General features: G+C 60.3%; 2 protein-coding genes across 2 annotated transcripts in view; one reads left to right on the top strand and one right to left on the bottom strand.

The window, feature by feature from the left end:
• Positions 1-5737, top strand: part of ACTL6B (actin like 6B) — a gene marked incomplete at its 5' end in the record, with an annotated part of 6256 nt that extends 519 nt beyond the window's left edge. Inside the window, 13 exons of the mRNA XM_025211067.1 lie at positions 75-151; positions 499-664; positions 1133-1233; positions 1877-1974; positions 2502-2596; positions 2799-2905; positions 3301-3390; positions 3491-3552; positions 3620-3734; positions 4074-4154; positions 4436-4531; positions 4986-5072; positions 5177-5737. Coding sequence (XP_025066852.1) covers positions 75-151; positions 499-664; positions 1133-1233; positions 1877-1974; positions 2502-2596; positions 2799-2905; positions 3301-3390; positions 3491-3552; positions 3620-3734; positions 4074-4154; positions 4436-4531; positions 4986-5072; positions 5177-5257 — 1256 coding nt within the window. The remainder of the gene's footprint in view (positions 1-74; positions 152-498; positions 665-1132; positions 1234-1876; positions 1975-2501; positions 2597-2798; positions 2906-3300; positions 3391-3490; positions 3553-3619; positions 3735-4073; positions 4155-4435; positions 4532-4985; positions 5073-5176) is intronic.
• Positions 5738-7660: 1923 nt separating this feature from the next.
• LOC102374328 (zinc finger protein 239-like) overlaps positions 7661-11355 on the bottom strand; it is a 6532-nt gene continuing 2837 nt past the window's right edge. Inside the window, exons 3-5 of the mRNA XM_014522723.2 lie at positions 9844-9960; positions 9141-9322; positions 7661-8637 (exon numbers count right to left, since the gene is read on the bottom strand). Coding sequence (XP_014378209.1) covers positions 7927-8637; positions 9141-9322; positions 9844-9960 — 1010 coding nt within the window. The 3' untranslated portion in view covers positions 7661-7926. The remainder of the gene's footprint in view (positions 8638-9140; positions 9323-9843; positions 9961-11355) is intronic.

Here is an 11355-nt window from a genome sequence, read left to right as displayed (position 1 = left end):
CCCCCGCCCCCCCCCCCCCCCCCCCCCAGGCACAGCTGCATGGGGAGGGGTCTCACGTGCTGTCTCCTCCCCAGATGAAGTCGGGGCACTGGTCTTTGACATCGGCTCCTTCTCGGTCCGAGCCGGCTATGCAGGCGAGGACTGCCCCAAGGTACGCGAGTCCCGGATCAGGGCCTCTGGGCTGTGGGGTGGGGAGTAGGTTTGAAGGTGAAGCCCCCTCCCCATCCCGGGTTGGACCCTCTGAGGGATGTTGCATGCTCTGCATCTAGCATGGGGCCAGGATCCGGGCTTGGGGGCCAGGATCGGAGCCGGGGGGCTGGGGTGGGGTCTATGGGGCTGGGATCTGGGATCAGAGGCTGGGATCGAGCTGGGGTCCAGGATTGGGGTTCATAATTGGGCCCAGGGGCTGGGAATGGGAATTGGGGGCCAGGCTCAGGGATCGGGGCGGGGATCGGAGCCAGGATCAGGGCCGTGGCGCTGTGCTGACCCCCGCCCCAGGCGGACTTCCCCACCAGCGTGGGGCTGCAGTCGCACGAGGAGGCAGTGCTGGAGCTGGACGGCGACAAGGACAAGAAGGGTGGCAAGGCCTACTACATCGACACCAACGCACTGCATGTGCCCCGCGAGGCTGCCGAGGTCCTCTCCCCTCTCAAGAACGGCATGGGTGAGCCCTGGCCCTGCCCCCAGACCGCCAGGCCCCACCCCTATAGGTGGCTGCCCTGGGCAGGAGCCAGGCTATGCCCTCCTAGGCCCAGGTCACGCCCCCTTGGCTCTGGTCACACCCATACCTAGCCCCGCCTCCCTACAGGACTGGCCACACCCCCTTGGGTCTAGCCATGGCTAAACCCAGCCACACCCCCTTGGCTCTGGCCACACCTGTACACCCCACCCCCACAACCCATGCCCCACTCCCTAGGCTCTGACCATGCCCAAACCAGCCCTGCCCCCTACAGAACAAGCCACGCCCCTGGCTCTGACCACACCCCCTAATCCTAGGCCATGCCCCCACCCATAATAGCAGGGGGGCAGAGGCCCCACCCCCACCCTGTGGCCACACTCCCTGCCACCCACTGCTGCACCTTGTGGTGCAGGGGGCGGGGCCAGTCAGCTGACCCTGCTCCCCGCCCCCCAGTGGAGGACTGGGAGTGCTTCCAGGCCATCCTGGACCACACCTACAGCAAGCACATCAAGTCGGAGCCTGGCCTGCACCCGGTGCTCATGTCCGAGGCGCCGGTACGTGCCCATCGCCGCAGCAACTGCCCCCGGCAACTGCTCCATGTCCTCCCCATGGCAACTGTGTGTTCCCCCTCCCCCCATCCAGAAACCGCCACCCCATCCTCCCCATGGCAACAGCATGTGCCCCCGGCTACCACTGTCCCCATCTGTGTGTGCCCATGGCAACCAGGCCCTGCGTGTCCCATAGCAACTGGGCCCTTATCTTCATAGTGACCAGGCCCTGCATGTACTATAGCAACTGGGCTCCCATCTCCATAGTAACTGGACCCCCCCCCACCTGTTCCATAGCAACTGGAATCTGGGCTCCATAGGAACCCGACCCCCTGCCTGTCCCATAGCAAACACAGCTCCCATCTCCACAACAATAGGGGCTCTGATCCCCATAGCAACAAGGGTGTGCATCTCCATAGCACCCAGACCCCCGACATGTCCCATAGCAACAATATCCCTCTCTCCATAGTAACTCGGCCACTTGCCTATCCTGTAGCAACAGGATCCCATCTCCATAGCAATCGGACACCCCTGCATGTCCTATAGCAACCAGGCCCTGCATGCCCCATGGCAACCAGGTCCCCCCCCCCCATCCCTATAGCAACTAGACCCCCCCCATTGCCCTAGCAACCGGCCCATGTCCCCGTAGTGGAACACGCGGGCCAAGCGGGAGAAGCTGACGGAGCTGATGTTTGAGCACTACAACATCCCGGCTTTCTTCCTCTGCAAGACCGCTGTACTCACCGCGTATCCAACCCCCTGGAGACCACCACCCCCAGACTCTCTCTTCTTCCTCTGCAAGACCGTCGTGCTCACTGCATATCCCCCCCACCCCTGGGACACCCCCTGGGACGCCTCATAGCCCCCCAGAACCCCTGCCATGCTCACCTTGTATCCCCCTGGGATTCACCCAGACCACCCCCTGGGACACCTCCGAACCCTTGGGACCCTACCTTCCTCTGTATGACCACCATGCTCACTGCATATCCCTCAATGTCCCCCCTGCTGTGCTCCCCAAGTATGTCTCCCCAGACCCTCCTGGTCACAACATACTCTATGGAGGAAGGGAGCGGAACACCAGGACACCTGGGTTCCAGCCCAGGACCTCCCCTCCAGGGGCCCCAGCCCCACCCCCCCACCAAGAGCTCAGCACAGATCCCAGACAGCCCCCCCCCATGCCCCCCTGGGCCCAGCAGAGAACACAAGCGTCCGGGTCCACTCCTGCCCAGGGCAGGCAGAGAACCCAGGTGTCCAGGCCTTGACTCAGGGGTCAGCTTTGCCAATGGGCGCAGCACGGGGCTGGTGCTGGACAGTGGCGCCACCCACACCACCGCCATCCCGGTGCACGATGGCTACATCCTGCAGCAGGGTGAGGTCCCCCACCTGGACACCTGGGTTCCCCAGGGGGCGCAGAGGAGGCAGCCCGGATGTCTGGGTCCCCTCTGGGAGCCAGGGGGAGAGGTCCCCAGATGCCTGGGTCCTTTCCCTGTGCTTTGAGAAGGGCGAACTCTGAGGGGGGAAGGGGCGGGGACATGGCTACACATCTCCTGGGGGTGGGGGGACATTTCCAGGCATCGTGAAGTCGCCGCTGGCCGGGGACTTCATCTCCATGCAGTGCCGGGAGCTCTTCCAGGAGATGAACATTGAGATCGTTCCACCCTACATGATTGCTGCCAAGGTGGGAGGGGCCAGGGGGCTGGCGGGGCCAGGAAAGGGTCAAGGCAAGTGGATGGGAGCAGGGCTTTGGGGCTGGTGCGGGGTTATGGGGCAAGGAGAGGTTTAAGGCAAATGAGTGGGGGTGGAGCTTTGGGGATGTGGGCAGAGTTATGGGGTCTGGGGGTGGTGCTATGGGGCCAGGAGAGGGTTCAGACAAGTGGGTGGGGCCTGTGGGGAGAGGGGAGGGGCACTGGAGCAGGGGGTAGGGGAAGAGGAGCAGGAAATTGGGGAAAGGGGTGGAGCAAGAGGGGCAGGGCCTCAGGGGGCATTAGGGAAGGGAGTGGGGCAAGAAGAGCAAGGCATGGGGCAGGGGAGGAGGCTCGACCTGGGGCTCAGACCCCTTCCCTGCCCCCCCAGGAGCCAGTGCGAGAGGGAGCCCCACCCAACTGGAAGAAGAAGGAGAAGCTGCCACAGGTGTCCAAGTCCTGGCACAACTACACCTGCAACGTGAGCCAGACGCCTGGGTTCTCTCGGGGGTGGGGGGGACGAGACTGGGACCCCGGATGCCTGGGTTCCCCATCACACCTTTCCCTTCCCCTCCACCCAGGAGGTGATCCAGGATTTCCAGGCTTCGGTGCTGCAGGTCTCTGACTCCCCCTACGATGAGCAGTGAGTGGGCTGGGGGGGTTGGGGGGGTGCTGGGCGAGCTGCCCCCCCTAATCCTCCCCTCCCACAGGGTGGCGGCGCAGATGCCCACAGTGCACTATGAGATGCCCAATGGCTACAACACGGACTACGGGGCCGAGCGACTGCGCATCCCTGAGGGGCTCTTCGACCCCTCCAACGTCAAGGTGCCCGGGGGAGGGGGAAGGGACCCAGATGTCTGGGTTCCTGCCCCCCCCCGAACCCAGACATCTGGGCTCCCACTGCCCTCTTCCAGAGAGCCCAGGCATCCGGGCTCCCAGCCCCCCCCACCTCCAGGCAACCCAGACATCCTGGCTCCCAGCTTCCCACTCCCAAAGAACCCAGGTGTCTGGGCTCCTGGCCCCACCATCGCTGTACCCTTCCCACCCTACCCCCAGAGAACCCAGGTGTCCGGGCTCCCAGCCCCCCTGCTCTTACTCCTCCACCCCATTCCCAGAGAACCCAGGCATCCAGGCTGCCCCCTGCTGACCCCCATGCCCCCCCAGGGCCTGTCGGGAAACACCATGCTGGGCGTGGGGCACGTGGTGACAACCAGCATCGGGATGTGCGACATTGACATCCGCCCGGTGAGTGACTCCCCACCTTGCCCCCCACCCTGGACCCAGCTCGGGGCAGAAAACCCAGGCGTCCGGGCTCCCGGTCCCCTGGTCCCTCCCCTCCCAGAAAACCCAGGTGTCTGGGCCTTCAGCACCCCTTGCATCCACATTCCAGTCCCCACCGCCCTCCCAGAGAACCCAAGTGTTTGGGGATGCAGCAGCGGGGGTGGGGGCTGACCTTGGCCTATGGTGAGGAGGGAGGGGCTGGCGCAGGGACTGGAGGGTTGTTATGGTAGCAACCATCTCCCCAGGGTCTCTACGGCAGCGTCATTGTCACCGGGGGCAACACACTGCTGCAGGGCTTCACCGACCGCCTCAACCGGGAGCTGTCGCAGAAAACACCCCCGGTGAGCGCATGTGCGAGTGCCAGCACATGCATGTGTGTGAGCATGAGGATGTGTGTGAACATGCATGTGAGTGTGTGCGCGTGAGGGAGGGCATGCATGTGTGTGAGCGTGTGCCTGTGCAAGCATGGGTGGAAGCATGTGTAGGCTTGTGCATGAGTACATGCAAACGTGTGTACGTGCGTGTGAAAGCGTGGGCACCTGTGCAGGAGCAGGCCTTCTCCCCTACTTCAAGCGCATACAAGCCTGAGTGTGCGAGGGCACACATGTGAGCCAGTGTTGGCAAATGTGTGCATGTCCCCCAGATGCTTGGGGGGGGGGGGGGGGTGTCCTGGACACCTGGGTTCTGAGAGTGTGTGCGTGCCTGAGCGGTGCCCCCCCACTGCTGCCGCACACACATGCGTGCATGTATTGCACACATGTGTGAGCTCACCCATGTGCCTGCCCCCTCCTGCAGAGCATGCGCCTGAAGCTCATCGCCAGCAACAGCACCATGGAACGGAGATTTAGCCCCTGGATCGGGGGCTCCATCCTGGCCTCCCTTGTGAGCCCCCAGATGCCTGGGTCCTGCCCTGCTTGGAGGGGGGTGGGGGGGTGGGCTGGGAGCCCGGATGCCTGGGTCCCCCGCTCAGCCCGCTCTCCCTGCAGGGCACCTTCCAGCAGATGTGGATTTCCAAGCAGGAGTATGAGGAGGGGGGCAAGCAGTGTGTGGAACGGAAGTGCCCCTGAACCCACCCCAGACCCCTTCCAAGGGTGGGGCTGAGTCTACACTGGCCCTTTCCCCTCCCCCCCACCCACAGGCCATGTGTGGTGGGGGTCATGGTGCTGGGGCAAGGGGGGGCATTTTTAATCTTTTCCTCTTGTCTGCTCTTGCCTCTCCCAGAGCTGGAGAGAACCCAGGTGTCTGGGCCTGTCTTCTGCACCCTAGCCCCACTCCCCTCCGAGGGGGCCCAGGTGTCCAGGGCTCCCAGACCCCACCCCCACTTTGGTCCAGCCAAACAGCCCCCCTTCCTCCTGGAGAACCCAGGCATCCAGCCTCCTAGCACCCCCCCAGACCCCACTTCCTTCCCAGAACTGGAGAGAACCCAGGCATCCAGGGGTCCAGGTCTGGCCTAAAGGGGGAGGGGGTCTCATGAACTGGTGGGACCCCTCCCCTTGCCCCAGCACCCCCCGCCACATGGCTGCCTTGTCCCAAAATGTCACCATTTCAGCCCAATTGCAGAAACATTAAAGGCAAAGGTCAGAGAAACTCAGGGGTCATGTGATCCTGAGAGGGGGTGGGGGGAGCTCAAGGAACCCAGGCATCCGCTGGGGAGGGAGGGGGCTCGACTGCCAGCGGGGGGACCCTGGAAGCGCTCTGAGCCCCACAGGGGTCCAAGACCTCCATTCCCCTGGAGGGTGGAGCGGTGCCGTGGCAGGTGCTGCTCGCTGGCCTGCTCTTGGCACGGGGAAGGGAACGCCGTGGGACATGCATGGCCATGGGACCCAGAACACACACACGCACAGAACCCAGGCATCCAAAACACACACACACACACACGCACACACACACGCCCACCCAGGCCCCCAGTGTGCACACCCATGCACAGAATCCAAGTGTCCAGGACGCGCACGCATGCAGTGACTGTGTCCCCCGCTCTGGGTGCCTACCCGTCACCCACCAACTGGCCGCAGCCGACACTCCCAGCCTGCACTGCATCACTGTGCCAGCCTCTCCCTGCCTGTCCCCAGTGCAGCTTGGCCCTGGAGCAGGACAGCAGCAGTCGGGCCCATGGGAGGGGCACTGGGCTCTGCAGTGTGCACAGGGCAATGCCATTCATTCTTAAGTGGAATGGGGGGCAGACCCAGGGCCCTCAGCTCAGCACTTGGTGTCCTTTGTTACGCCCAGCCATGATGCCACGCCACAGAGCCAACCACACCGCTGGCTTCTCTCTTGCACCATGGCAGAGCTGCCAACCTCATTCCTTATGGGAATTAAGATGCAATGAGCAGTTGCAGGCAGGGGGCAGGCGGGGAGGTCCCAGGTGACCTCTGCGGAAAACACCGGAGAATTGCCCCCCCCAACCAGTCAGACAAAACCCATCCCAGCTGGCACTTGGCACAGCAGGGGGTTGAGCTGCAGCTGGCTCTGGGGTGGGTGACGGGGTTGGATATAACAACCCCCTCGATCCCAGGCTTCTGACCCTGCTCCAAACCACCAGTCCCCACTCCCCTCCCACAGCTGGAAGAGAACCCAGGCATCCGGCCTGCCAGCTCCCTACCCACCATTGCTTATGAGCACCAGGGTGGCTTCTTGTCCTCCTCAGCAGGTGTCAGAAGAGGTGGCGTCCCGGACCCCAGAGTTCCTTGTCCCCAACTCTAGAGCAGTTGAGGCTGGCAGGGAGCTGCAGGGTCACATCCAGTCCAACTCCTGCCCTTGCCTCCAGCAGTCAATTATATAGCTGAGAGGCGGGCAAGAAGGGAAGCCTTGCCCCAGCTCCTTGGAAACAGCCTATCTGAGCACCCAGCTGGGCCCTTTCCTACTGGAGGCTACCCAATAAGCTCAGTGGGCAAGGAGAACCTTGCCCCCAAGCTCCCCTTGGGGTTCTACCTCTTTCCAGTCTGCTCCTGCCCCACTGCTTGAGATGGATTCACCCCAATGAGCCCACAGGGAGGAAGTGCCAAACCAGCCAATTGGACTCCCCGTGGCAGCAGGATCTGGAGACAGGACAAATCCACAGCCTGGCCCCAGACCCTGCCTGTGGGGGTGCAGGGAAGCTGTGGTTCCACATCCGGGTAACACCCCACTGTGGCTCAGCCCCTACCCACGGCTTGCTCCCTGCCAGTGGCCTGGGACCCGCGCACTGCTGGGAGAACAATGAAGCCATAAGTAGCTGAGGCCATTCCTGCCAGCCATCACTAAACTAGGTATGAATTATCACTTAACTGTTAACCTGATATAACTAGAAGAGGTTAAAACGACATTTTAAATGATATCCCTAATTGCAACCAAACCTGCCAGAGGGAAAGCAGCGAGAGCCACAACAAGGAGAGATTTCAGAGCCCAACACTATTAAGTCTAGAAAAGAGACACTCAAAGGGCAGGGACATAAGAAGTATTTACAAAATAACACAGCAAACAGGAAAGAGAAAGTCCATAGGGATTTATTATTGACCATTTCCCCCCAGGCAAGAACCAGGGGTTACAACAGGAAATGAGCAGCTTGTCAGCTGAAAGCTAATGAAGAAGTTCTTTTACACCCAGCCTGAAACTAAAGTGTGGGACGTGTGGCCACTAGATGTGGTGGAAGCTAGGGTTTAGCCAGATACTCACAGCACTATTGTGGCTTCTCCCCTGCATAGATACGCTGGTGACTGGCCAGGCTGGAGGAGTAGGTGAAGCTCTTCCCACACACAGATCATTCATGTGGCTTTTCACCTCTGTGGATGCCTTGATGCCGGGCCAGGTGGGAGGATTGGGTGAAGCTCTTCCCACACTCAGAGCACCGATGTGGCTTCTCACCTGTGTGGACACGCTGGTGCCGGGCCAGACTAGAGTACTGGGTAAAGCTCTTCCCACACTCAGAGCACTGATGTGGCTTCTCCCCTGTATGCATGCGCTGGTGTCGGGCCAGGTTGGAGGAGTGGGCAAAGCTCTTCCCACACTGAGAGCACTGATGTGGCTTCTCCCCTGTGTGGATGCGCTGGTGGATGGCCAGGCTGGAGGAGTCAGTGAAACTCTTCCTGCACAAAGAGCACTGATGTGGCTTCTGCCCAGTATGGATGGGCTGGTGCCGTGCCAGGTGGGAGGACCGGGTGAAGCTCTTCCCACACACAAGGCACTGATGTGGCTTCTCTCCTGTGTGGATGCGCTGGTGCTGGTCCAGGTTGTAGGACTGGGTGAAGCTCTTCCCACACACAAGGCACTGATGTGGCTTCTCCCCTGCGTGGATGCAATGAGACTGGTCCAGTTGGGAGGACAGGGTGAAGCTCTTCCCACTCCTAGGGCACAAAAGTGGCTTCTCCCATGCATGGATGTGCTGGTGCTGAGCCAGGTCAGAGGAGTGTGTAAAGTTCCTCCCACACTCAGGGCACCAATCTGGCTTCTCACCTGCATGGTGGCACCAGTGCTGAGCCACGGAGAAGAAATGGGTGAAAGTCTTACCACATGTGACACAGCGGTACTGACTCTTCCCCCTATGAACATGTTGGTTTGGCCCTAGGTCCCGAGGGACATGCAAAGCTCCTCCAACATCTGGTGAAGTGGTGGGGCAGCTCTCTAGAATGGATTTCAGGATGAGGAGCCAGGGTCGAGAGGCAGGTGAAGTCCCTCCTGCACTTGGCGCACAGGTGGGGCTTCTCCCCAGTGTGGCTTCTCTTGTGCAGAGCCAAGAGTGATGGGCAGCTGAAGGTTTTCTGGCACTCAGGGCAGGGGTGGGCTCTGCCCCTGGGCTTGGCAGGGAACTCCCACTTCCCTCCAAGGCCCTCCCCACTGGCTCAGCTCAGATGCAGGGTCTCTCTCCAGTGAAATTTTGCCTCATTATCTCTTCAGCTCTACAAATCCTTCCCTGTGCCCAGGGCTTTCTCCGAGTTCTCTCCCTTCTCCACTACCACACCCAAGGGGACATGGTACCTGGTTTGCTGCTTTCTCCCTCTGCTTTTGGGGCCTCCCCTGACTCTTGAGCCATTGGCCCTCCTCAGGTCTCAGGGACTCCATCATGCCACAACTCCCTGAGGAAGTCCAGGTTGGCTCCAGATTTGCTGGCCCTTCCTCACGACCTTGCTCCTCAGCTCTGCTCAGCAGCCAGGCGCCTCCTGCGTGGGGAAGAGAATGTGGCTATTCCCTCTGCTGCGATGGGGCTGTGAGCGCGACTGGACCTTGGCACTTACGTTTCCTTAAGAGAACAAGGTCCTTCTGCCAAACCCCAAGTGCTCGAGGTGAGGGTGGGGCACGTCCCTGTGCTAGGCTAATGTTCCCTGCTTGAATTAGGCTTTCTAAGGCCTTCTGTCCCACAGCAATGGCGGCTCCAGGGGGAGACTGAGCTGAGGCCTCCACCTGGCTGGGCTGACATGCTCCAGAAGCCAAAGTGCAGCATCTGTTACCAGGGTGAACAGCCCCATGATGGATTTCTGGGGCTCACCAGCAGTCAGGAGTGTGTGGGGAGCATGGCCTTACACTGGACCACCTGCTTCTCCTTGGTACAAAAAGCCTCTGGTGATGAGGCCCAGGTGGCCTCCACATCACCAGAATCTGCAGTGGGACAAAAGCCCCCTGTCACTCTGGGCATGGAGCATTTCTGAGAGGCGGGTTAGGGGAGGGGACAGCCACAACTCACCTGGCAGCAAGACCTCCAACCCTGAGATGTCCCCACGTTCCTCACTGTCACCAACCCAGAGCTCCTCTTGCCCTTGCTGGATGCGGCAGATTAAGTTGGGTGTTGGACCTTGATATCCTGTTTAATGCAGGGGTTAAAGACAGTTAATGACTGGGTACTGGACAAAGAATAAGAAACTGAGATTTAGGATATGGATACAATAAACTCAAGGGCTGTACTGAGTATTGTCACCCAAGCAGGAGTACGAGGAGGGGGGCAAGCAATGCGTGGAGTGGAAGTGCCCGTGACCCCACCCCAGAGCCCTTGCAGAGCCTGCACTGGCCCCTTCCCCTGCCCCCCATCCACAGGCCATGTGTGTGTGAGGGGGGTCATGGTGCTAGGGGGCATAGGGGGGGCACTTTTAATCCTTCTCCCTTGTCTGCTCCTGCCTCTCTTAGAGCTGGAGAGAACCCAGGCATCCAGACCTGGCTTCTGTACCACAGCCCCACTCCCCTCCGAGGGGACCCAGGTGTCCAGGGCTCCCAGACCTATCCCACCCCCACTTTGGGCCAACTAAGCAGCCCCCCTCCCTTCCCGGCGGGGGGGATGGTCATAGGAAACAAAGCACCGATCACTCTGAGATATAAAAAATGACCTGTGATATGGTAAAGAGCAGAAAGACAAAGCTTTCACTATTTACAAGGCACTAAAACGAAGAGACACTAGGCACACTGGTGGCTGGATAACACCTGTCTTAGTGTCATTCCAGGCAAAGGACTGGGAGTGAGTTTCTTTCTGGGAAGGTTTCAAGCAAGGCCTGGCAGCAGGGAACAGAATCCAGGACAGATGGCTGACCATAACACTTCTCTCTGGGAGAGAAGGCCATTCCCCAACAGGGCGGAGGAAGGGAACATTTCTAAGAACTTCAGTGACAACAAAAGCAATCATCCCATCCAGCAGGAGGATTGTCCCAGAAGGGAGATGATCACAAGGTGGGCAAATCCTGCAGAGTTTGAAAAAAGATCCGGGGAGTTCTGGGTATGGACAGCTGAAGGCAGAAGGAGACACCGTTTACAGCACATGAAAGCCTGTAATGTAGGAACGGTCGACATGGTCTTTGCTGAGTTAGAGGAAGCCCTGAAACCCTAAGGAAGTCCTTCGGGGGAATTGGAGGGAAAAGAAAGCACCAGAAAGGCAAGATGACCTTGCAGAAGGAAAGTCCTTCAGCCCTGTCCACAAGCCAGAACAAGCCCTGTATCAGAGACCCTCTGGAAATGACAATGGGTTTTCACCAGCTCTGCACCAAGTGCACCCTTTTTTATCGCCACAACGGATGTCTGACATGCAGAGGGATTTTGGGAGGAGGACGAGACACCTGAGAACAACAGAGCGAGCTTGGGAGCAGGTCTCCAAGTAAACACAGCCAAGCCAGAGCCTGCGGCCTGTGGAGATGAAGACTTTATAGATTCATAGATGTTAGGGTCGGAAGGGACCTCAACAGATCATCGAGTCCGACCCCCTGCATAGGCAGGA

Source organism: Alligator sinensis, unplaced genomic scaffold (assembly GCF_000455745.1).
Source record: "Alligator sinensis unplaced genomic scaffold, ASM45574v1 scaffold553_1, whole genome shotgun sequence".
Classification (NCBI taxonomy): Eukaryota; Metazoa; Chordata; order Crocodylia; family Alligatoridae; genus Alligator; species Alligator sinensis.
This window is presented reverse-complemented; position numbering and strand designations above follow the sequence as displayed.